At 28.6% G+C, this 27,184-nt stretch overlaps 2 protein-coding genes across 4 annotated transcripts in view; one reads left to right on the top strand and one right to left on the bottom strand.

Annotated features, from left to right (window-relative positions):
* LOC103569649 (CD151 antigen) overlaps positions 1–27,184 on the top strand; it is a 139,504-nt gene that overhangs the window by 25,228 nt on the left and 87,092 nt on the right. For both annotated transcript variants that reach the window (XM_014444763.2, XM_014444762.2), the window contains one exon: positions 15,131–15,209. The gene's annotated coding sequence lies outside the window, so the exon portion shown is untranslated. The remainder of the gene's footprint in view (positions 1–15,130; positions 15,210–27,184) is intronic.
* LOC106693075 (uncharacterized) lies at positions 16,791–21,154 on the bottom strand. Of its 2 annotated transcripts, none has more exons than XM_053739144.1 (8): positions 20,539–21,154; positions 19,648–19,848; positions 19,463–19,561; positions 18,840–19,103; positions 18,237–18,503; positions 17,423–17,700; positions 17,171–17,342; positions 16,791–17,084 (listed from the first exon to the last, which is right to left on the bottom strand). In XM_053739144.1, exons 1-8 carry the CDS (start codon positions 20,795–20,797, stop codon positions 16,861–16,863), a joined length of 1,764 nt encoding a protein of 587 aa, XP_053595119.1. In that variant the 5' UTR covers positions 20,798–21,154; the 3' UTR covers positions 16,791–16,860. The 2 variants fall into 2 exon arrangements, with proteins under 2 accessions (XP_053595119.1, XP_014300247.2); XM_014444761.2 differs by having other exon boundaries at positions 19,463–19,564; positions 20,539–21,152.

Genomic DNA, 27,184 nt, shown 5'->3' with positions numbered 1-27,184 from the left:
AAATTTTTCACTTCATTTAATGGAATAAAAGTAATGTTCAAGAAGTTTAAATCTTTTATCGATTCTAAGTTAAAGTATTATTATTGTTCAATAATTCGCCTCAAGACAATTATAAAATGGAAAATTAATAAATTATCAACTATTTTTATGCAAAATCGACTTTTGAAAAGGTTTTTTTTAATAACATCTCTATAGAATCATTAAAGATGTTGGGATCTTATAAAGACCTCTTGTGATCTTTATGATTCGTTAAATTACTCAACAGAATATGAAGAAGAAAATGATTTTCATTATTATTTCTGATAACATAATTTGTACATCTATTTGTTTTGATTTGCAAATGATTAGTCATAAGTAGAGTTTAAAATCCACTCTCTAAAACACTAATAGTCTGAATTGGTGAATATTAGCTATTTGTTATTAGTGAATTTCGCTACACTGTAAAAAATTACCAGAGTGAATGCGGAGTGAATTCGGAGTGAGTGCAAAACAGATGACTGTCTATTCATTGAATCCCTTCGAAGCGAAGTTCAATTTAATATTGAAATTTCGGTTCAGAATGAAATTAACTCCTAAAAAGAGTTTATTTTAATATTAAAGCTGTGAAATGGAGTGAATGCGGATTCAAATAAAATCCACAGCGATCAGTTGAAAAAACAAACTCTTTATTTATTCTGTATGGAGAATGATTTCTCTTCTAAACTCTTGGAATAAAATTCAAATTCATTCCCAATTTTTTACGGTGTTATTCACTTTTGGAGAGTATGAAATATTTCTATATTACACGGAAAATGTTTTTGCAACACCTGCTTTGAAAGTTCAATTTCTGAACGCTTAAGCCGTGTCGAAAGCGCCAAATATATTCAGCTTTGCTTATACATTTTACTTTACCGCACTAGTCCGTCAAATAGCCTATAACTTTACAGTTTCAGCTTAATTATACTAACGTAGTATTAAAATGTCATGACCAGTGATTTTATTTAATTCTGTTCTCTATAACTAACGACGTGATTGTACTTGAAACGACCGAAACGGTTTGTAATTGTATTAAAACTGTTGTAGCCCAATAAAAATACTGATTTGTTAAAATAATAAATTAATTTGTACCATTGATTCATAGTTTTGCTATTGGAATTTACTTCATAAGTTCATATGCTATTGCGTAGATACGAGAAACAAAAGGAATATGTTGGACTAAAGAATGAAAAAAGACCATTTTTTTTATGTCCCACATGATGGTGATGAAAAAACAAATGTGGATGAAAAGAGAAGCATTTCAGATAGGATTTAGTAATATAATACGTTCTGTATTAATCTAAATCTAAAATTCTTTAGATTCTGTGCTATTTCAACTATTTTATATATTCTCAAAGTTTTGTTTTTAGTTTTAGATTTCCGTAGCCAACATAGAAATAAAAATGAAATTTTTTAAGCACAAAATGTAGTTTTTTTTTGCAAAAATAATCAGATTAAATATAATGCTTATAAATTATTGTCTTCTAAATCATTTATAAATGATAACACCATTTGTATATAAGTGAATTAAGAATATATATATTTTACTAATGTGATTAATTCTTGAATAATTAAAGATCATTAAATTATTTCTAAAAGACACTTCAAAATAATTCGTCTGTTCCCTTTGTTATTAATAGACTCAGAGTGCATCTTTTTTTACAAACCGGAGCAATTTAGTCTAGAGTAATCATTTAAATTTCATAAAGTCGTTCAAAGGGGAGAAATCTACTTTTAGAGAATAATACTTGTACAATATTCTTTTGTTATACATATTACAAAGTGTTTAAAATACAACGAACCACATTGTATATTATCTGGCTAATATAATGATAATAATAATAGTTGTATTAATTATTGTTATTATAAAGCGACCTTTTAAACTTTTAATTATGGGTTGTAATGAGAGGCGGATTTCCTTTTTCTACATTAAATAAATTTCAACAATGAGCATTAAACGAAAATTTTTTATTATATATATTTGAATACATACGTATATTATGAGAGAATTGAAAAGCTTTAGAGACATAAATTTTGATCTATTAAATTTTTTGTTTCTTACATATTACTACTTCCTGGCAATGGTATGGACCATTCATATTTGTTGCATTTAAATTAATTTTTATTTTAAACTGAATCCAACATCCTTTGGTCCAGAAGAAACAAAAAACCGAAGATCTCAATTTAAAGAAATTTTTAAACTTTGAATTGAATTATAAGCCCATTATTATTTAAATAAAGTTTATACTATCGTAGTAAACTAGAAAGTACCTTTTATCGTAATAAACTAAATTAACAGTATAAAAATCGTTTATCAATATATAACTAGACAAGAGTTTAATGCCGGTGGTATAGAAACGTACAGTCTTAAGTTACCATAGTTGAATTTTATAACGTCTAACAGCTTTCAATTTGCCGTAGTCGTAGCGTGCCCCCCCAATGAGAAAATACCGTTGGGTGTAATGACAATGTAAATTGCTCTTAAATTGGTCGTTGCAATAGAACTTTAACTAAATTCACTAGCTTCCGTTGTAGCTTTCTCATAATATATATTTAGTTTTGATTTATTCTATCTTGTCTATTAGTTCAGTCATTTGTTATATCTTTGATGATACTGGTGACGTAATTAAATTTTCTAATTGGACACAATAGTTGTCGTTTGCTGTCGTGACTATTGCAGATTTTTTCAGATAAAATCTGTCGCATATACCTTCTACTCTATTTTAATCTCTCTCTCTCTCTCTCTCTCTCTCTCTCTCTCTCTCTCTCTCTCTCTCTCTCTCTCTCTGTTTATATATATATATATATAAATGTATACTTTTGCACGCTTAACTTCGTATTCACCACCTTTTGTTATCGTTTCCAAGTAATCAAGCTACTTTGAATTTTGATGAAGCGTAACTCAAAGATTGTTCTCTTCGTTGTACAACAATTTGAGAGTTTATTCATGTATGTAGTAGTATATGAGGTAAGATTACATTTAAGTCAAGAATTTACCGTGCTCTTTGTTATAGTACATAGAAAACGAACTAACTTGAATCGAGAAGAATTTACTTGAGTCAAGAACATCATTACAAAAAAAATATTTATTTTTATTATTTTTGCTCGCACGAAAAAATATAGATCCCGGCAAAATAGTATATATCCGGCTTATATCTTTAGTATTGTCGTATGTATGCTTTTTTGCCGGCATATATTTTCGGATGTATCTTTTTCCGTGTGGGGGTTCAAGAATATTTTTTTTTAAATTGATATTCTTTATTTAACAATAAATTTTTTTTAATGAAGATTAAAATGCTTGAATTAAGAATTTTCTCATTTCTGATGCTAGTGAACATTTTCATAATTATGAAAAAAGAATTACTTGAAACAGGAATTCAATTTCGAAGAAAAAAATTCTTGATTCAAGTTGCATTTTTTCTGTGTACTTATATACAGATAGTGTTTGATCAATAAGCTTCAATGTCACTTGAAAATATTTATATTTTGTTAGTTATTTCTTATTTTATTTATTCTTATTTATTTTCCATTCCCAAAAATCCTCCATTTTTGTGAAAAAAAGGAAGTTAAAAATTTTTTTTCATCTAAAAATCAATTCTATATCTAGTATATGTATAGTATTTTTGTCACGATTACTCAAATGATTTTTTCTCTGACTATTAGTATCTGAAAATTGCAGACAATCACCTACGAAAAATAATCAGTTAGACACTTTGCTAATTAGAACGTCGAAATAATTTTTGCAAATTTTATCAACTGAAAAATATATTGATAAATAAAAAAGGTTAACAGCAACACAAATTTCTGAATGCGGTATAGTTGCAAATTCACGGCTTGGAATTGATCCACCCATACAATGGTATAACTGTTTTATCTGATTTACGAGCCATGTGGTTGTGGGGAGAGCGTTGATTTCGTTAGGTCCATTTCGATTTATTCAATGTATAGAATGAGGATAGTTGGAGATTACTTGAGGTGAATATAAAAGTCTGGGAAGAAATAGTCGCTCCGAAATCTTGGTTAAGTAATTTATATGAATCCTAAATAAGGATTCATAGATATTTTTATTTTCATATGATAAGTATTTTTTGTGTATTGTTTATATGTAAATTTTATATATAAAACGTCCCGTTGATTTCTTAATCAAATATCACAAATTTACGACGCAGAATTTAATATAAAATAAGACTGCTGATTTAAATATCAAGATAAAATAATTTTAAATCAAGATAAAAATCTTTTCTACGAAATTAAAAGATTAAAACATTATAGTTTTATAATTTTTTTTTTTATTTGTTTTGTAAAAGATTATTATCTTATATTTGCTAACACAAGATTTTTTTAAAAATGACAGAACGATAATAAATTCTTCTACTTATAAGTTCAATGATAGAGTGAAGTACTGATTGTGTGAACATATATAAGGGAAAGGAGGAGGGGGTAAAATGGGCCCCTTATGAAAAAAAAACTTCGACCCTCAGTTGTTCTCGCTTGTTTTACTTCTTTCTCGCCCCTTACCATGTATTTAATCTCAATATGCCGCGTCTATTGAAAATTATAACCTCTTAATTTGGGGCAAAATGGGCCCCCCAGAAAAAAGTTTTAATATATGACTTTTTTTACCCCTTTTACTTTTTTTAGTTTTCTGTAATGTATTCGTAATCAATATGCTCTACAAATTAGAAATTAAAATTTGGGGCAAAATGGGTCCCTCCAAAAAATCTACTTAAATTTGATTATTGTTTTATTTCATCTTAAAATCTACTTAATACATTTTTCAGAAAGTTCATTTTTCGCACTAGATTATTTTAATGTTTTGGATACAGATAAATTAAACGGAATATAGTATAGGCTCGGATAGCTCAACTGAAAAAATGTTTGGTACGTAACGGACATGGTCTCAATTCAACTCCCACTTCGGACTATCCATATTTTTCTCAATTTATTTATAAACTTTTCATTGAAAAGGATCCTCCCTTTTCCTGCCCAATCCCCCTTTTATCCTAATTCTCCTTCCCCATTATAAAAAAGTGTGAAACGCTTCACGTTTATATTCCCATATGTGTGTGTGTGTGTGTGTATGAACACATACTTTCCTACTTAACAGCATTATTTAATTAATTCATATCAGTATTATAATTTATATTAATTTTCTATTGTACGCCTCATAACGCGAAGCGTTTGAGGTCGTGCATTACTCTTAACATGTTCAACAACTCAAGCATTTTTATAGGTATTTTATATCAATATAAATAATAATAATATAATATTAATTTTGTTAATAAAGAACTAAATAAATCATTCAGTTCTTTATGAATGATTGCATCGGATTATTTTCAATCTTTTAAAAAAATAATTAATTTAAAATAAAACCAAAATTTTAGGGATCACATTTTGCCCCTTTCTCCCCATTTGCATTGAACTTGTTTATCAGGTATATTATTATTATTACTTTTATCATAATTATTTTATTTATTTGTACACAATTTTTGTTTCTCCGTTGAATATCACGACATTCATTCGCATTTTAATAGAGACTTGTTTTATTTTTTTTTTTTTTAAAGAGACGTAATTTTTTTTTATTGATGACAAACTATTCAACATTTGGATAGTAAAATAATTAGTGAAAATAATTAAAATTATTTATAAAATAAAAAGAAAATAATATTATCTTATTATTTAAGTTTATACCCTGATTAAACAACTGAATTCAACCGAATTCAAAATTTTAATTCTGTTATATTCTGTCGAATTCTGCAAAACAGAATTCAACTGAATTGAAAATTTGAATTTGAATTGAACAGAATAAAACCGATTTAAAAATTTCAAATTCGTTTTAATTCAGATTCAGAACCAAAAATTGGAGAATTATTTTCGAATTAATCAGAATTAAACCGAATAGAATTATTTAAATTCGTTTCAATTCGAACAAATTCTGGTTTTCCTACTAAATTAGACAGAATTCATTTTTAAGTTAGGTACCGAATTAACAGAATTTATCTGAATTAAATAGAATTAAAAATTTAATTCTGTTTAATTTGATCGAATTCAGTTATTTAATCAGGGCACAGTAAAAAAGGATTCGTCAAAATTGACACTTTCATGTGTAAAACGATCGATTGACACTTATTTATATGTTATTTCAACGTACGTCGTTTGTTTTGAAAAAGTTACACTCGTGTATGTTAAAAGTAACACGTCATGAGTGTCAAAATTCTCGAAAACATAACCTTCAGTTTTAACACACTCATATGTTATTTGTAACACTTGAAGAGTGTTGAATTTGACATACGCTTTTGTGTTACTTGGACACTTCTCAAAAGTATTTTTTACATTATTTAATGTAAAGTTAAAATCAATGAATCAACTGTAGATAATTGATTCTTCAGCAGTGGAATATTAAAAATAACGATAATATTAGGAAAAATAATAAAAAAATAATAATATCATGTATTGTTCAATATATATACATACAATCATTTATTATTATTTTCTTAAAATTAATCCAATAAAATTATGAAATGAAATGAATAATAAAAATTACCAGCCGATCATTACAATAGTGCTGTTACACGATGGGTAGCACGTCGTACTTCCCCCCAGAAAAACAACAGAGGCAATAGTTTTAACTTTTTACTCGAAATTGTTCGAGAATTCTTTTGTTTCGGTCGAGATTATTTTTAACATATTTTGTGTGTTGATTTCATAGCAACATATAAAAAGTGTTACTTTCGTATAAAATAACATTTTTGTGTGTTAAAAAATCAATCGATTATGACAGTTGAAACAAGATGAATATTGTATGTTAAATTGACACACAAAAGTGTTGAAAATTCAACACTCAGAATTTTAACATACGCTTTTTTTTACACTTTGACGATTCGTTTTTTACTGTGGGTATTTAGTAACCTTTAGATACTTTTGTCAAAAAATAAAACAATTTTATTGAATAATTTACGCAATAAATGTATGAAATTTAATTTTAATATACTTCGATATTTTATTTACCCTTGGGCTGTTCAGATAAATTTACTTAATAAAAATTATTCCTTTTTTTATTTTTTACTATGGTAAAAAAATCTCAATACTAAATTACATATTGAAATTGAATGGAAATTCCAGAACGTGGAGTGCTACGGAACCAGAAAATCACTCTGTGCCAAACTAATTTAAATAAAAGGTTATGATGTAATATAAAATAAAACTGACTGAATCAGTCATGATTGACATCATTTTTAAAAACTCAAAATAAGTTTTTTAAATCCGTTAGATGAAAAATTACGAAGATTGATGTAAAAATTATTGCTTGTATTTTAACTAAATTTTGCAAATACTAAATGTAATAAAATCCGATGAAAAATAATTTAGATGTACAGAAATCTTTATTTCTGTGAATAGAGATGTAGATCTCTAGAAAACAATGCGGAATTTGAAAAAACTTTACAGGTAATAATTTGTAGGAACTAAAAATGTCTACAAAAAAGGTCTTATAATATTTTGTGATAAGTTTGATAGTTTCGCTGGAAAAGTAACAAGATTTCAAAATTTATTATAAATTCAATTTCAACCTCGAATAACTTATGAACAAATGGATTTATCAAAAAATGATAAGAGACTTTTTTTGTAGAGCATTCAATTCCCTACAAAAATATGTCTGTCGATTTTTTCTACTGTGCATCGTTAGCTAGTTATATAAATCAGAAGATGCAAAAAAAAGTTCTTCCATGTTATTCTTATGGAGAATAGAAAAGTGCAATGAGGAACCTCTTAATGTTAATATTAAGAGCTCTAATTTTCACAGGCGTCTTCTTATATCTAAATGAAACTTTTGAACCTGTTTGCGAGAAGAAAAAAAAATTTGTTATTTTTTGAATCACCCTATTCTGTACATATTTCAAAAATTTTATTTACGTCAGTTACTGTGGTTTGAAATTGGGCAGCCGAAGTAAATGCATTATAACTACAAGAGATAAAAATTTTTAAAACAATTATACTGCATATAATAATAAAATAAAAGAGTAACACTGTATTGATAAAACATTTTGTGATCTTTTTAAATGAAAGGATATTTTCCTCTTAATAAGAACAGATTTTTCTCTTTGAAATTTTCTTCGAGATTTAAACTACGATTATTTCTGACTGAAACTACTCAAGTGTTAAATAAAAGTTGTACTTTGATCCTTATGTAGAATATAGAAAGTAATTCAATTTTTACAAAGCATCTGTTAAGGATATACTGCAAGATTGTCGCGTATTTCAAATACTTGAATATTAGATTTCCATTATAAGATTAGAATATTAACAATATCATTATTTTTTACTGTTAAGCTGGTGGTAATATCAATTCACTTTTTTTCTATTATTAATTATAAAGATATATAGGGAAAGGACGGACAAAACGGGGTTGCTAAGGAGATAATGGACTGTTGTACATTTGGATGCAACGAATCTTCTTTTTGATGTCTGTTTGAAGCAGCTGAACCAAATTTTTAAATGTCAGAAAATTCTTCACCATACCTGCTCCGAAAGTTTGAATTTCTGACCTGTCTATAGAAAAGAAAGTTTTTTTTTATTGGTGTTAGTTTGGCGACAACAAGGACCCTTTGTAAATTATTATCCAACTCTTTCTGGTTTAATTTTAATTAATAAAAAGTTGTAATTCACGAAAAATTCAGTTGCTATTTTTATTTTTATTATTGTTATTATTTTTGTTCTTTTTTTCTCTATCAATTACTGGCAGCGGTACTAGCGTAACAATAAGATTGAAAAAAAAGAGCAGCATCTCAGACAAAAAGGAGGGATATTTTTAAAAAAATTAAAAAAAAATCAAATTAATAATTTCAAAGTTGAATAAAAATTCATGATTAAAAGAAAAGTTAATATCACAAAATAAAAGTAATGATTTTAAATAAGATGAGCGATGATAGTATACATTTTTGGATTTTCCGATTTATATTTTTTAAAATTTTGGGATACTTGAAATTGTACAAAAAACAATAATAAGAGTCACAAATGACGTTCATCAAAAATTGTAAAAAAAATATTTTAAGTTCTTCTTCTTCTCTTGCTCGTCCTTTAAATATATATATATATATATATATATATATATATATATATATTAAGGTACTTCGTTTCCGGCGAAAGTATTTTTTTTCATGAAGCAAAACATTGTTTTTTATACTAAAACAAAAATTCCTGCCAAGTTTGAGCTTTTAATTCCAATCCTACGTACTTTCTATTTGATTTCAAAGATTTCCCATTTAAAATACACGAAAATTAAATTACTTTTTTTTTAAGTTTCTAATACTCAGCTGCGTTTTATGATATCGACGCGGTTTTGCTCGCAAATCGTAGGGCATTTGGTGTTCTTCAAAAGTGCCCATAGTTTCTTAGCTGTAATTCCAGCTGTTTCACTGACGTCCGCTAAGAAAGTTATTTTTCGTATCAAATTGATTTTTATTGGCTTGCAGAACGTAAACCAATGAATGCACACCAAAAATGTAAATGGAAATTTTAGAGGAAATTTAATTCCTTTCAAAAAAACCTTACGAGTCAAGTTGCTAAAATAGGGGAGCCTGGGGCACGAAGGCCCCCTTAAGCCGGTTTTTTCTTTTTGTGGCTTTTAACCATAAAATTCATTTATTTTCCGTCGATATCGAAAGAATAAGTAGAAATTTTGCAAAAAATCGAAAAAAAAATTTGTTTTTTTCTGGGGCACGAAGGCCTCCTCTCCAAAAAATTATCAACAAAAATTTTTATTTTTATTTCCCGTTAAGTTATGACCTTTATAATGTTTTTATGACGTTTTAGGCCAGTATGTGATGTATGAGGTAAAATGGACCATTAAAAAAAAAAAAATTGTCACAAAAAAATTAACTTGACGGAAAATAAAAAAAAAATAATTTTTTCTTTATAATTTTTTTTTCGAGTTGTCCGTTTTGCCCCTCATATCACGTATTGACTTAAAATATACTAAAAACATTATGAAGGTCATACTTTGACGGAAAATAAAAAAAAAAATTTTACCTAATTTTTGAAGAGGGCCTTTATGCCCCAGGGGGGCCTTCGTGCCCCAGGCTCCCCTACATAGTTTTCGAGTTATAGGAGTTTTAATATTTTAAAAACTAAAAAAACAATTGTCATTTTTTTTTAATATTATATTTTTTTAATTATTAAAACTCCTATAAATCGGAAATTATGGACTTTAGCGACTTGACTCATTGGGCTTTTTTGAAAGGAATTAAATTTCCTATAAAATCCCTCTTTACATTTTTGTTGTGCATTCATAAGTTTACGTTCTGCAAGCCAATAAAGATCAATTTGGTACGAAAAATGACTTCCTCAGCGGACATCAGTGAAACAGCTGGAATTACAGCTAAGTTACTATGGGCACTTTTGAAGAACACCAAATGCCCTACAATTTGCGACCAAAACCGCGTCGATATCATAAAACGCAGCTGAGTATTAGAAAGTTAAAAAAAAGTAATTTAATTTTCGTGTATTTTAAATGATAAATCTTTGAAATCAAATGGAAAGTACTTAGGATTGGAATTACGAGCTCAAACTCGGCAGGAATTTTTGTTTTAGCATAAAAAACAATATATCGCTTGATGAGCAACTAAAAAAATCCTTTCGCCGGAAACGAAGCACCCTAATATACATATATATATATATATATATATATATATATATATATATATATGTATATATATATATAAGTATACGTATATATTTATTTGTAATGAAATTTATTATTTTATATTTTAATTTGAACTGTTAATATAATAAAACAGTTTCAATTTACGTCACTATAGCAGTGCTGTTATTGATATTTTTATATTATATTATATTATTATTTATTCATCCGATTTCACAATAAATAATTGGTGAATATGATAGTTTGATATACATCGTTGATTTCAAAGAATGGAAAATAAAGTATAAAAAAGTAATGCAGCTAAAATTTCAAAATCAGCTTCCAAATCAATTAGTTTTATTATCATAGGAATACAATTACTTTTATCATTTTACTTGTATCTCTCTATTTTTTTTCATCTATATGCACTCAGGGCATCTCTAATTGGGTTTCTCTAGTTGTTTGATAACTTAATCAAAAGTAACGGATGAATTAAGTGTCTTTCTTTAATTAAGATAATTGGCATGTAGTGAAAGCATTTGTTTTTATAATTAACTCTATTGTGTTCATTTATTGATAATTATTTGAATGGTTATAAATATATCAGTTGAACGTATTGACAATATTGTACATTTTTCCGTTGTAAAACGAAATTTATTCATTTGACATGAACTTCAAAACTTATCAATTAACATTCTTTAATAATGATAAAAAAATAATACAATTAGTAGCTAAATCAATAAAAAATTACAATGTCAAGTATTTTTAATGAAAAAATTACTCATTACAAGTAAATTGATATTTTTACGAGTTTTATAAGGTATTTTATGGTTTAAAGTTGGCAAATTAACGATTCTATTGCCATAAGTATTTTTGTTTAATAAACTAGTTCAAAATTAAAATTTGGACTCAAAATTTCTAAAAAATCATTTTTCACTATTATCTTGTCCAAATGAAAACTTCTTTTTATTGTTTTGTTTTTACACTATTGGTGGTGTGATCGTACTAATTCACACGGCTAAAAATTTAACACTGTGTGTGATATAACTTTCACACCGGCGGCGTTAAAAATTTGAACATCAAATCATCCACATTACATGGCTGACTCAAAATTTTTCACAGTTTACCCCCTGCATTAAAGCTTTGAATTCTAATTTTGGAAGCCAATCGAAATAATGTAATCTATATGAAAAAATCCCTGATTAACTAATGTATTTACTCAATGCGATTAATGTATAAGATATCGGCGGGTAATAAGGCCTAGCTAAGGGAGATTTTGAATAGAATCGAAAATATTGCATTTAATTATCGAAATGTATCATTAATCTTTATTTCAATACATTGGCCGTAAAATGTAATGAAATAATGGTAATTTTTACCATAAATAAACAAAAAATTGAACTTTTACAAAAACTATAAGAATAGGCCTTATTTTACTACGGTAGGGTAATAAGGCCTACGGGTTAAACAAACTGGAATAGTTTAACTATACTTAATAAAATTGGTATTAAAGATGAATCATCACTTAAATTTAGCAACAATACTTTTTAAGAGTCAGAAGACTAGATTGTTTTTTATAATTTCTTCTGCGCTGCAACAGTATATGATGGATGATGAAATATATAAGACAGAGAACGTGGTATCGAGACTCTATAAACTTCTAGAGTAGCCTTTAGCGGAGTCGGTTATTTTAAATATCATTTCTGTCACTTAGGCCTTATTACCCGACATTCCTTATTACCCGTGGGTACCTTAGTTAGACAGTTAGTTTGAAAGGGTAAGTTATTTAGATAGTATTAAAATTGAATCGTTTTCAATTGTTTTGAATCATTTCTAATTGTTTTTTAGTCAGGGATATACATTCGAGAATATACACCGGCTAAATTACATAACATACGACAACGCTAAAGCTATATAAGCCGCACATATACTATTTGGCTGGTATATATATTTTTCCACGCGGGAAGACCAATATAATTATTCTGAAGTTTGAAATACACGCATATAATTTCAACGAGGCTGAAATGAAGTCAGAAACTAATTTAGTGGACAGAAATTTGATGTCGCGTCTCAGAGGGCTGAAACCGATGATTTCTAACCCGTTAAATTATGCATTGATTTGAAATTGGGTTATTTTGGAAATATATCAAAATTCATATCTTCAATGCATGCAGGTGATATCAAAAACATATTTAATTAAGTCTGCAATTTACAGCCAAAATTAACTGATTTTAATTAGTTGCGGAATAAACATGCACATAGAAAATTTTGATTTTAATTTAAAAAAAAAAATATTCAATATTGATTTCGAATAAAATTAAAATTTTTAGGTAACTTCAAAAGTCATTTTTAAGAATCGTTAGGCTTTAGGATTATTAATTTGAATCAATAAAGTTCTCAATATTCTACAACTTTAATCAATTTTCACAGTTTATTACAATTATTGAGTATTTCAGACATTATGAAAGACTATTTATGGTTGCTTTTCAATAACTTTAAATTTCAATATTGAATTACTGTGTGATAAAATTGTCCCGAAAGTGTTCCAAACTTCTGATGTTTGGTAACTTGGAACTTTAAGTTGACAATTGTGAATATTTTCGAACCTTTGAAAATTAAAGACTGAATCATTGTTTTATTTAAATTTTCGATAATTATTTGATATTTATAATATTTATATTTATATCGAAATATGAGTAGAATGCATGTAATTTATGGTATGATATATTTCGGATTATGAAAATAAAATATATAGTGCATACAAAATATGCACTATAACGAAATATTTCCTTTGAGGTTCCATATATGTATTCATACGCCGATAATATTGTTGTATGACATGATTTGAACCGTAAAAATGTAACAGGGAATGGAATGGAGTTGTGTGTTGATCGACGATAACCGAGACCATGGTGACAGTCGAGTTTGTCCGTTGATTCCCGTGGGATCCACGCGCCTTGATAGCACGTGCAGAATAGAAAGGACACGTATAGACGTTATCGATGTCTTCGGCGTGTCTTAACGTCTTTTCTTATCTTCTTTTATTTCCTTTACCATTATCCTCCTCATGGGTTTACAAGTTTCGTATAAATAGTTTACTTTAGTCAGACTGACTAGACTCACACCATACTATCGCCACTGAAAACTCTGTGTGACATGACGAATTGATACTTTATAGAAAAGCACTTTTGTGGATAGAGAAAAAACTTTTTATATTTTCGATTGTCTCATTCTTTTTCGACGCCTCCATGTCTATATAAGTACCAATGTATTGCAGCTATTTGTGTTACTTTAGAGTTATTTGGATACTTTTATGCTGATATAAATTTATTCAAGTTTTTCTAAAAAGTATTAAGGTTATATTTATATTTTTTCATAAAAAACTATCTTTATTCGTATTCAAGTCAAAATTCAAATCGTATATTGAACTTACTTGACATTAAAAACGTAAATAAGACTTGCGTGAACCTTAACCTTAAGTCCACAAGTAAAAATCTTTAGAAGTCGTAAAAAAATTTAGGGAGTCATATTTTATACATAAATCCTCTGAATGTTTGGTTCCAATACATATTTTTGCAGTTGCTTTGATAATTTTTATTTTTCGTTTTCGACTTCTAGATACTTCAAGAGTCTTGAATCAAGACCCAAAAAAAAATGCATGGGAAATCAACTTTCAAGAAGTTTTATCTAATAACAAAAGACTTTAGTTAATTGAACTTCTACCCAAGTAACACATGCTTGAGCAAAGTCCTTGGTCGCGGGTGTTTTTTTCTACGTATGGCTTGCGCAAAATCATGTAGCAAGATATCGTCATCAGGACTTGTGCATGACTTGCTCAAGACATTGTACACAAGAATACTGAAAATATCTTAGATACGGTGCAGTTGAAAAGTTTCTGGCGCATTTGTTGCACCAATAATTCACGGCAAGTACTTACAGATGGCTGGCTCAAGATCTTGAACAAGCAATGCGCAACTATTTTCAACTATAGTCTTCCTCCAGAATTGAGTTATAATCTGGCACGAATTTTTTGTGTAAGGCCTGCACTAGACTTGTTATTGAAATCTAGCCACAAGTATCTGTAGCAAAACACATAGGTAGGAAAAGACACTAACGTTTATCGAACTTGAGACCAGGCTTGCTCAAGCCTTGAACAAGATTGTAATATGAGCAGCTATTAGATCATTTTTATTAACTATAAGATGTTATTTAAATCATTTTATTTTTTCGCCCTAACTTGGGTTGAAAAATTGAATCTCAATTTCAACTTCGAACTCAGGATCCAAATAAACGTATTCTAGAACCTCATTTTAACGCTGGGTTTATTTTAGTTTCTGCATTGTAGGGGTTACAATCAGGTTTTTTTTCGATTAAGCAATAAGTCTAAATAGGTTTATGTTCACGCAAGTGTTATTTACTGAAAATAAAAATGTAATTTCGCACTACAGGTAATAAATATTTTTATTTTTTTTATTCTAGGATTGTTAATTGTTGGACCAAGCTGATTGAAAAATTAAAAATCATGTCACGCACTGTACAAAGCATGATACAAGAATTTGTAAGTAATTTGATGACATTTTTATACCTTTTTAATATCATCGTTATTTTTTCAAAGAAAAAGAAAAAATGATAATGCCGCGACTAATAGTTCCGTATGTACTAAGAGAGGTCAGTAAACTTTTATTTGTGCACTGATACATGAGAACGTCTTTCTTTTTCTGAATCGCAAGGCTATTAAATGAAAATGAACGCTAAAAACCAATTAAAGAATTAAATATCAATGATAAGTTTTTTATTATATATCAGATTGATTTCAGAAATAAATATTAAAATGACTTAACATTATATACTTTTAAAACTTATAGTAATAGTATATATATATATATCTTTTTTAATTCAAAGTCCGCAGAGTTTTATTGAATGGTGCCATACCATCGTCCTAAAAACACTTCTCAACGAGTACCAGATACATCATATATTACAAATTTAATCAAGTACGTGATGTATATGACGGAAAATATAGAGAGTTCACTTCAATAATGTGACTACCAAAATAAACCACTTTGAAAAGGACCGGTGTCAATAATTCCACATGCACCAAAGTGAATCGCGACAACACTATGAAGTGGTTATAATAGAAGTATTACCGAAATATCTCGAGGTGATTCTAACTAGACTACAGATTTAAACGGTAACAAAACTAAACACTGTACCGAATAGTCACCGGTTCAACAAGGTCTCATTTTAAATTTTACCCGGAGAAAATATATTAGTTTTGGAGTAAAATTTCAAATGAGACTTTCCCGACTAGAAATTTCAGTTCGGGAGTGATTAGGCCCGAACTTGGCATGCCGAATTTCAAACTTGCCCCAAATGAGGCAGCCAAATTAGGCCGGAACTCCGAACGTAACGCAGGTGCGAGACTTGGCCTAATTTGGCTTCCTAATTAGGCAGATGTTTGGAAGCCTCATTTGCTGGTAATAACCAAAAGCTGGTATGATCCAAACTCGATTTCCTTCTTAGGCTGCAGTTCGGAAGCCTTATTTGGTGGTAACAACCTAAACCTAATATTATCCAAACTTGGTTTCCTCCTTAGGCTGCAGTTTGGAAGCCTCATTTGTTTGTAACAGCCTAAACCTAGTGTGGTTCAAACTCGGTTTCCTCCTTAGGCTGCAATTCGGAAGCCTTATCTGTTGGTAATAGCCTAAATAAAGCTAATATGGCCCGAATTCGACTTCCTGCTTCCGTACCAATTTGGAAGCTGCATTAGCTGGTCATTGCCTAAATCTAGTAAGGCTCGAATTTAACTTCGTGCTCAGACAGCGACTTGAATTCTCGTTTTACAATGAAGAACGTATGCATTTTTAGACATCTAAGCATCAAGGGCAATGCGAAAGCAAAAGAACTACCTTCAAAAACAAACGACAAAGCCGTTTAACACAATCTGCAGAAAATTAAATTAAATCAATGAAAATTACCATACTTGAGAGGTGGAGCGATAACTGGTTCAAGCAGAAAAACTTATAACTGCAAAAAAAAGACTTAATAGTCAAATTTTTTAATTTTTATAATTCTAGAAAAAAACAGGTTTATAAAAATAATTAAATTGTTTAATAATTATTATGTAATTTTTTTCCAAACCAAACATAATACATAATTTTGAAATATAATCTAATATAATCAGTATTAAGCAAAGAAACTTGAGTTAGTCAGTTTTCCTCTCCTTTGTCCTTATTGTTATTCTCTTCGTTCGTTTCTCCTCCTTCTAGAATTCTTTGTGGTGCATTTCGTTTATCTTGTGCAGCTTTTTTCCTTACTGTCCGTCCACCTTCCCAGTCACCGCAATGATTTAAAACCGATGCGATACTCTCGTTCACAACGGAATCGGATAACGGTTCATTTTCGGATTTTGAAAATTTGTTAACAATGACAACTGTAAATAATAATCAGTATTAAGTTTAATTTTTGACAATTTAAATTATCGATTTTTTTTCATACTTATGTTTATTGTAGAAATACCTTTTAAAACTTTATAAAATTCAGTATTAATAAAAATTTTTGGTCTTTTATCATTAGCTTTTTTTAAGTTAAATTTTAAAGCTAATTCTCGTGCCATTCCAAATCTTATCATGGGTGTCACATTTTTGACGATAGATTGTTTAATATTAATCAATGGTATCAGCCTTCGGATCTGTAACAACAATATAGTTATAAACTAAAATTGCAAAAAAATATAAAAATTATCAGAAAGAAAATATATCAGATTTTTACAATATTTTGTCGGTAATTTTGATCATCTTTTAATTTATCATTAAATTGATCAAAATCGGTCACTTCGGTGCATGGTAATTTTATTGCATCGTCGTCACCTGCTTCTACTATTACTGCTGAACCAGTCGCAATATTTAAAGTATACGCTCTTTGCATTTCGATGGCGATCCCTTTTAAGTCATTCACCATCTTAGTTATTGACCGGAGTTGAGAGCTTAAACGTTTTTGTTCGTCAATTACGGGAATCAATTGTTTTTTTACAACTCGAGACAGCAAATCTGAAATTAAATTTCAATATTATGACTTTTCTATGGATTAATATTATGAGTTTTTTAATATAATAAATTGTTATATTAATAAGAATAAGCTATTTATAGTTATGAATACTGCAACAATTTTACACTGATAAAAAATATTATAATCTTTTTATTATATGAATTGATCTCAACGATTTTTAGATTTAATAATAATTAGAACTTTTATTTAATCATTAAAAAATGGAAGTGAATTTTATAATTCATTTCGAAATATTTAATTTTTTTTATGGTTAAATAGGAGTTCTAATTACTTTTAAATCTAAGAAACGTTAAAACCAATTTATATAATACTAAAAAGATTACGATATTTTCTATCAAAGTAAAATTGTTGTAGTTGTTATTTTAAAAAATTGTTCAGAAATAAGCGAAACTTAATTAATTAAAATCATAAATTTAAAAACAATATTCTAAAATCAATAATAGAAATTATTTTATTAAATTTATGTTTAACAACTTTATTATTATTATGATTATGATTATTATTATCATTGATATACCTTCGTCCATAAAAAACTTTGTTGGTACCGACTTTTTTGACAAGCTTTTTATTTGAACAGAAAGTCCAGTTCCGTCATTATTAGGTGTATTTTCTTTATTTTTAGTAAAATGTAAACCGCTGGTCTTTTTTTCATCCTTGTTTGTTGGTGATTTTTCCGTTTCATTACTATCATCATTGCTGATACTAGAATTATTTGCAGAGCTATTATTTCCTTTTCCTGTTTCTAAACTTTTTTTGTTTTTGGCCTCATAATTTCTTCGCATTCCTATTAATTTAATTGAAAAAAAAAAAAAAACATTTTGTCAAAGTCATTGTACTTTACAGATAATTTTTGAAGTATTATTTGGTCCTAACAATGAATCGTTAAAAATTACGGTAGCAAAATTTATCAGCTTTTGAAAAAATTGTTTTTTTTTATCGAAGCTCGAATTTAAATGATTGAATAAAAAATTTTAATAGTAAAAACGAAACTTTGTAAGCAAGCAAAACTTGATTAAAAAAATTGTAAATTAAAAAAGAAGTACCTAAGAATTAATATTAATCACCATACCGAACACACTTAAAATTAATTGAATGAAATTATTTCCTTTTATTAAAATACCTTTGTTAGGAGAAAATTTTTTTGTGACCATCTTTATTGGTAATTTGTGTTTGCCAAACGATTTGTCAGTGACAAAGTCATCATTGCGTGAATCGTCTTCGTCGTTACTGGAAAAAGAATTGCCGGGTTTCTTGCTTCCTTCTCGAGTTAATTTTCGAAACTTCAATGATGATACTATATCATTGTCACTGGTTGAACTTTCTGAGCAGCTTTCATTTCTTTTTGATTTTTTTTTGCGCTTAGTCGAAGAAGTAGTCTTGATTTCTAGTGTAATTAAATAAAAAAAAATTTATCATTTCATTACTTCATTAGAGTGCTTTACAAAATAATTTAGTAAATATAATTTGTGTATAAAAATATATTTATAAGTTATTCAATATTAAAAAAATATGACGCTTCTCATATTGTTTTTTTTTTTAATATCAATCGTAATTTAAACATTAAATTTTTGAACGAAAAAAATATTATAATGAAAAAATTCAAGCAACGACAACGTGATTAATAGAAATTGCAAATTAAAAAAAAAAAATTTTTCAAAATAATACTATATAATATTTTATTATTTTAACATTAATATTGTTAGTTTTAATTAATTAAAAAAATTTATTGAAAATATTACTCACTAGTATAGTTTCCTTCCTTTTTAGATTGTTTTTGGGATTTGCCACTTTTCTTGCGAGATATTTCAGACTCCTCATTGTTCTCAGAACTTAGATTGCCATCTCCTTGACAAAAATATACAAAGATTAATGTAATTCGATTTAGAAATCATATAGTGAATATGAAAGGTACCAAAATAAAAATTTACCAGAAAATGAATGAATATCATTATCGAATTTTATAAACGCGCTTGCAAATAATTCTTCCGCGGTTGTTTCCTTTGCTTTTTCTTTGTAATAGCTTTCGTCTTCCTTCGCTTTACATTTAGCTGAAGCTTCATTATCTGTTGAGTATGCATAGGGTTCATATTGTAATTTTTTAATTAATGTCTCAGCTTCTTTATATGAACCTGCAAGACAATCGGATAATTATTAATATCAAGATCTTATTATTAAAACTGAATTCAACAGACATACATTTTGTTTTAATTTTATTAAAAACATGACTAGTACTAAAAAAATATTTTTCAAAAGTTGCAAGTGGACATTTATTTTAAGTTGTTATATAATAATTGATTAAAAAGTTAAAAAGCTATTTAAATTTAAAAATTCTCAAAAGTTAAAAAATTTTTAAAAGTTGAAAATAAAAAAATGTAGTTTTAGATAATTCAACAATTCTTATGAGCATTTTTTTGAATTATAAGTTTTCAATTATTATTGAATACTTATTCATTTTTAATTAAAAATTTTTCTATGTGTTTTATATTATGACTGAGAACCTAGCAGACATACATTAATTTTTTAGAATGCAAAATAATGAATAAGTAATTAAAAATGATTAATGTAAAAAAAAAATGCGAATATGAAAAATTTAAAAATCTATGTGGGCATTTTTTTTTAATTAATAACTTCTAATTACTTATTCATTATTATCAATTCTAAAAAATTAATTTATCTCTGCTCGGTTCAGAGTCATTCTATATTCACCATCATTAATTTGTCTAGAAAAAAATAAAAAACCGAAACAGCGTCCATGTAAACAATGTCATAAAAAATATTTTTTGTCTACTAATTTTAGTATTTTTTGAATAATTACTTACGTGCTCGTCCCCGAATCTCAATGGGATAACATGGCCAATCGTGACAAGGTTCAGTACCACGTTTTACCATATCATTTAGCACTTTTAAATTTTTTTCATCGTACATAGTTTCTGGCATAAATTTGCACTTTAATATTTTTGATTTATTGTCATAATAAATCCAAGCACTGGGGACAATGTCAATTACTTCTTGTTTTTTTTTGCTACCGACAAACACTACTAATCGATATCTCAAATCATTAGTATCAGATGACGACATCGCGATTGTCTTGAAATTTCTAATATTTTAATTGTTTTTTACATTAACTACACTCAATGATAGAAAAACCGCTAATAACTGATCTCGACGTAGTTCACTCACTATACTGAACACAATAATAAACTCGAGCTCACATATCCAATATAAAATAATAACCGAAGATTTGTTCCAAGTAACTTCACAAGCACGTGTTTGTCTCTCAAGTTACGACGTGTTTTAGCTTGAAAATGTTTACATACACTGCACACTAGCACGTTTGTATACATATGTGTATTGTCGTACAAATATCTATAAGGACGCCGCTACATTACTCGGTAGTTCTTTGAGAAACTGTAAACTATTGGGTGCCGAAGGTGGCAACGTATTTACGCACATATATGTATATGTCTACTTATATGTGTATGTATGTACACTTTCATGCGAGACATCGGCTTCCTTTGTTATTGTTTGGCTTTTTAAAATTAGAAGAATTTATTTTAGTATTTTAATTTTAGACAAATAATTTATAATAAAAAAAATTTATGACTAAATTTAACAAATATTCATTTATTACTAGCATTAAAGAAATAAAAAAATAACATATTAGTAAGTTGAAAGTAAAAAAAAACATTTAAATAATTAAAAAATCTGTATGTACTTTTTTTCTAATTATTTGAATAACAAAAAAAATACTGAAATAACTTTTAATAACTGTTTACTTAAATATCATTAATATCAAATGATTTCTACATTCAAAATAATTACTGGTCTTTCATTTGTCTCTTTCAAAGTTTAAAAAAAATTGACTTACGTCAATCACATAACTCCAAGCACTATTTACATGTGTAATAACGGTATTACACAAAGTTTTTCTTTAGTGTCACTACTTAGATCAATGCACACCATTTTTTTCGAAATTTCATAAATTTTATATGTCGCCATTGGTTCATGTTTTACACTAACATCCCACATTTCTAAATTTTCAGAATTACATGGATATGTAAAAAGTGCTTTTTTTTTTTTCAATATTTTTCCGTGAATCCTGACTGAATGAATATTGTCTGTTGAAAGTCGAAAAATTTTGTGGATTTGCAAAATTTCATTATTTTTCAATAATACAGTATTATCCGGAGATTTTGTAGTCAATAAAGTGTTTTTAAATTTGATTCGTTTGATAATTACTTCATCAAGGTCATCATCATTCTTATACTCTTTTAATATTTCAATTATTGTCTCTGTTGAGTTAGGTTTTGGCCACATACTTGATCCTATCTCATTAAATCGACAGCATAATTGAGAAAGTGGTTCATTTCCACATCTTAAAAGTTTCTTAATTTTGCCCAACAAATTTTCAAATGCATAACTTGACATTGCTAATAAACAACACTGCATAAATGCTACATCGTCAGCAAGATGGTAAAGACTGTGGACATTCCCAACAAGAAATTGCAGTGTGTATATAAAAGGCACAATACGTACAAATGTTGTTAAATAAAGTTTTGCGTATTGTACTTTTTTTAAGGCAATTTCATGAGAACATAATATTCTACACCCAACATGCAAAAGTAGAAAGTGATTGTAAATAGTTTCGGGCAGAATTTTTTTTAACACAACAGGCCCTGCATATAATAATAAAAATTGTAACTCTGTTGATTTAAATTTATGAAAATCAACCAATGAACGCGTGCTTCTTTGAAACTCTGCTGGCACTTTAATCTTCAATAATAGACTAGATAGCCGAGTTTTATCATTATTACTTATTTTTAATTTTTTATTAACGGTACCATCTATCCAACACTCTAATAATTTCTTCATAATTCCCAAGAAAAGCAAGTGCATAGAATCTAATACGAATTGATTTACTAAATCTATTTTAGGCTCAATGAGAAGCAAAGGTGACTTTCCAAGATGATGTTGAGAATTAGATTGTTTTCTAAAAGATTCATCGGTTCTCAGTTGAAAATTACCTGTTAGAGGATAAACAGTTCGTTTTTTATATCGTTTACCTGCTATTGTACATCGCTCACAAGCATAGTATCCTCCGTGATTTTTCATACTTTTCAATAGAGATCGTGCAGGTCTATCACATACAAATGCTTTAATGGAGATGTTGAAGAAACAATTATTTATTATAATTCCAGTAGCTTGTAAGTCATTAATTTCCTGAATAAATTTTGTAAAATAAAGATCCATATTGCTAGGTTTATTATTACCACAATATATAGCCACGGGAAATGGTTTATAATAATTATAATGGCTAAAAACTTGACAAAGTATAGGCCATAGTTGTTTTCTGCTAGATTTAAATAAAGGTACGCCATCTACATTAAATAGTAATTCTATATCTGCAGTCTCATGCAACTTAATATTAATGCATTTTTCTAAATTTCCTTGAATTCCAAAATAAACAAACTCCTCACCGTTGCCAAAATTTTCAATTTTGTAGTCAGTAGCATTTGTGCCTAAAAAAGTTTTTGCACTTTTCGGCAAGTCTGGATACTGGTCTCGTAAAATGTCCATTAATCGTTCTAGCCGAGTATGAGGAATAGGAGGACTCATTAAAGCCCATTGTTTAATTTTTTCAATAATATTACATTTTTCCACTGCATTATTTATTTCACTTTCACTACCAGAACTAAAACTTATTGTTAGGTTTCTTAATTGCTCATCGATACTAGATTCAAAGCTATTGTCGGTATCTTGTACCGAATTTTCTGATGTGAGAACATCAGTCACTGATTCATCACCAATCACTTCTTCACTCACTTGTTCATAAACAAGATCGGAACCCGTAGGATAATCACTAATATTTAATGATGATGAATTACAAGAATGTGTCTCAATACCTTCGTTTTTGTTATCATTAAGTGAATCCAATTGTTCGATGGAAGATAATTCGCGTCGCGCTTGGCGAAATTTTTGAGCTCTTAAACGACCGAGTTCGCGTTTCCGGAAAGATTTATCATGTATGGTGAACATTTTGCTTGATATAAATTTTAAATTATTATAAAATACAAATAGTTGATTATACTATTTTATATAAATTTGTATAACGAATGAAGCTGACAAATGCTCTAGTGACTAACAAAACATGACTGAAGTGTTTCAACAGAAAAAAAGAAACTCGGATATACAGTACTGGAATGTGTGGTATATATATGATAAACAACATTGAGAAGAGGGCGCGCTCAGTCATGCTTCATTGATGTGTAAACAAATAACTCCTTCAAATGATTCTTAGGCAGAAATGCCAATATTTTCTTCTATTGAACCTATACAGAGAGTTGCCAGAGTTCAAAATGCTTCATCGACTGTACAACACAAAATTTTGACAAGCTTTTAGGGAATATTATTACGTATTAGTCAAAGTTCCCATTTAATCTCTAAGTAAGGCCTTGCCACACACATTCTGAGCTAAGTTCGAGTTTGGCATACCAAACTTCGACAAATCTTCGGCTTTCATTGCTAGGTGAAAGTTTGAAATTTCAAAGCATAGCCTAAGTAAGGCCTTGTCACACACTTTCCTAAGTAAATTCGAGTTCGGCTTACCAATCTTCGGCAAACTTGAGTTTCTGATGCTAGGTGCGAGTTAAGAATTCCAAGGTTATGCCTGAATAAGGCCTTGCCACACACTTTCCTAACTTAATCCGAATTTGGCATGCTAAACTTCGGCAAACCTCCGGTTTTTGTTGCAAGGTGGGAGTTAGGAATTTCGATGTAATGCCTAAGTAAGGCCTTGCCACATACTTGCCTAACTAAATCTGAGTTTGGAATACCGAACTTCGACAAAAATTCGGTTTCTGTTGCTAGTTGCGAGTTAGGAATTCCAAGGTTATGCCTGAGTAAGGCCTTGCTACACACTTTCCTAACTTAATCCGAGTTTGGCATGCTAAACTTCGGCAAACCTCCGGTTTTTGTTGCAAGGTGGGAGTTAGGAATTTCGATGTAATGCCTAAGTAAGGCCTTGCCACATACTTGCCTAACTAAATCTGAGTTTGGAATACCGAACTTCGACAAAACTTCGGTTTTTTTTGCTTGGTGCGAGTTAGGATTTCTGAAATTTGCCAGACTTCGGCAATTCCGAGAAGTTTCATGATCATAACCAAGTTTGAAATTTCTTCGGCATGCCAATCTTTGTTTTGCCTACTGTGAACCTAATAAGGTGCAAATAGGGCTTGCCTAACTTAGGCAAGCCAAACTTGCCCCTCACTGACTCTTCGGCATTCCGCACGAGAATTTCTAGTCGGGTTGCCCGTGTGAAAAAAATTCGTTTCAAAAACGTTTCTGACAGCGAACTTCCAAAATTGAAACAGTTCTGAACTTTTAGTTAAACATTTTTGGAACTAAAATAATCATAAGTATGAAAAATTTTCAGCTAGACGTTTCTTGCGGGTTTCAATTTTTCTATTTGGAATTTTTTGAACAAAGTTGATTAGAATTGACAGTTCTTTGAGATCATAATTAGTTCCAATCACTCATTTTTTCTACTATTTTTGAATAAGTCAAAAAATTAAAAAAATTGACCTTCCCCGAATGTTCTAATAAAAGTAAAAAAATGTTCATAAATATTTCCGAATCTTTTTTACTTTTTTTTTACCCCATACCTTTTTTTTTATTGTTCTTGAAACCCTAAAAATTGTCAAATTAATTTATTTTTACTCAAAAAATAAAATAAGTGCGAAGGAAAAGTCTACATCAGTTGAAAATGGTTCACTTTCTAAATTTTTCAAAAGTCCAAAAATATTCTACTAAAGGTTCGAAATTATCTCAATTTTGGAAGTCCACTGTCGTAAACATTTTTGGAACATTTTTAGACCGAATTTTTCTCACACATGTGTTGAAACGGGGTATTTTGGTGATCCTTCTATTATAACTATTTCATAGTTTTGTCGCGAATCATTCCAGTACATTTGGGATTATTGATGCGAGTCCTTTCGAATGTGGTTTCTTTTGGTAATCACATTATCTAAGTGAACTTTCTATATTTTCCGTCATTTAGATCAAGTACTCGATTAAACTTGTAGTATGATATATTTGGTACTCGTCGAGAAATGTTTTTAGGATGATGGTAAGGTACCCTATTTAATGAAGCTGAAAACGTTAAAATAACAACATCTTTAAAGGAAAACCGTGAGAGGAATTTTATATTCTATATATCTATTAGCAGGAAATGATTGTGCTACAAACGGGTTACTATTTAAGAATGAGCTAAATATAAACTTATAATAAATATCGTAGTTTTTCTATAGAATACAACCAAAAATAAAGTAGGGAAAATAAAAATCAGAAATAAAGTAGAAAAAATATAAGACCACGATAGATAATAGACTACAACTGTCCAGAAAAAAGAATAGTAGATAGGAAATTTTTTTTTCTTTTTTTCTTTTTTGGTGTCTCATAAATTTAGTTAGGAACAACAACTTCTACTAGATATCTGAGAAAAAAAACAACACCATACAATTTTATCCTCAAATAGTTAATTTTTTCTTGACATTATTTTTACTTGCATCCATTATAATTTTCTATGAAATTAAGTTTTGTAAACTAGCTGATATAGAATTTAGTAACTGGAATCTTCATCGAGTCTGAAATTATATTATTTTTCATTTTTAACTTTTCAATATACTCATTCTTTTTGTTAAAAAAAAAAAAAAAACACCGTTTGGCTTTGACTGTTGTTCTATTATTCATGGAACAAAGTTTTCTGCAGATAGTATCTCTAGATAAAAACCGTAAAATTCAATGAACCTTTTTTTATTGGTTATACCATAACTTTTTTATTTTTACGCGACAATTTCAACCATAAACATTTCAAAGTTTCTTGAATTTATCGGACTATCAAGCACTAAAAATATAAACATTAATTGTTGATGGTAAAACTAAACTGTGCGATCTAAATTGAATTAAGTACCTCGGAAAATAAAATTGGAATCCGTTTATTTTTTTAGTTACCCTCAATTAATGAATTCACGGAAACAGTATTTTAGAGTGTTGAAAAAATTTAATCAAAAAAATTTTTGTTAATTTTCATTTTTCGTATAACTCGTAAACTACTTGACCGATCGACTTCAAAATCGTCCTAATCGGTTAATTTGTTCCAAAGATATCGTACGACAAAAACTAAATTACATACTTCCATATATATTTGTGTATATATACACACATACATATGTCCATCCGGAAATAGTCAGAGTAGCTTCCTAGGACCTGAAATCGTCGAGATCTGATGAAAACTCGATTTTCGAAAATCGGGCCGAAATCAATCTTTCCTGTTTTTTTTTTAAATTTTCAATTTTCATAGCGGGAAGTTAAAAAAAGTACTGTTATTTTTTTCAATGTTGATGTAATTTAATAAGTAGCATTTTGTACATCTTGTGGAGCTGGTTTATATTTTAATTTCTATTTTCA

The sequence above is a fragment of the Microplitis demolitor genome, chromosome 5 (genome assembly GCF_026212275.2).
Source record: "Microplitis demolitor isolate Queensland-Clemson2020A chromosome 5, iyMicDemo2.1a, whole genome shotgun sequence".
Classification (NCBI taxonomy): domain Eukaryota; kingdom Metazoa; phylum Arthropoda; class Insecta; order Hymenoptera; family Braconidae; genus Microplitis; species Microplitis demolitor.
Note: the sequence above shows the minus strand (reverse complement) of the source record. Positions and strands in the feature narration are given on the sequence as shown.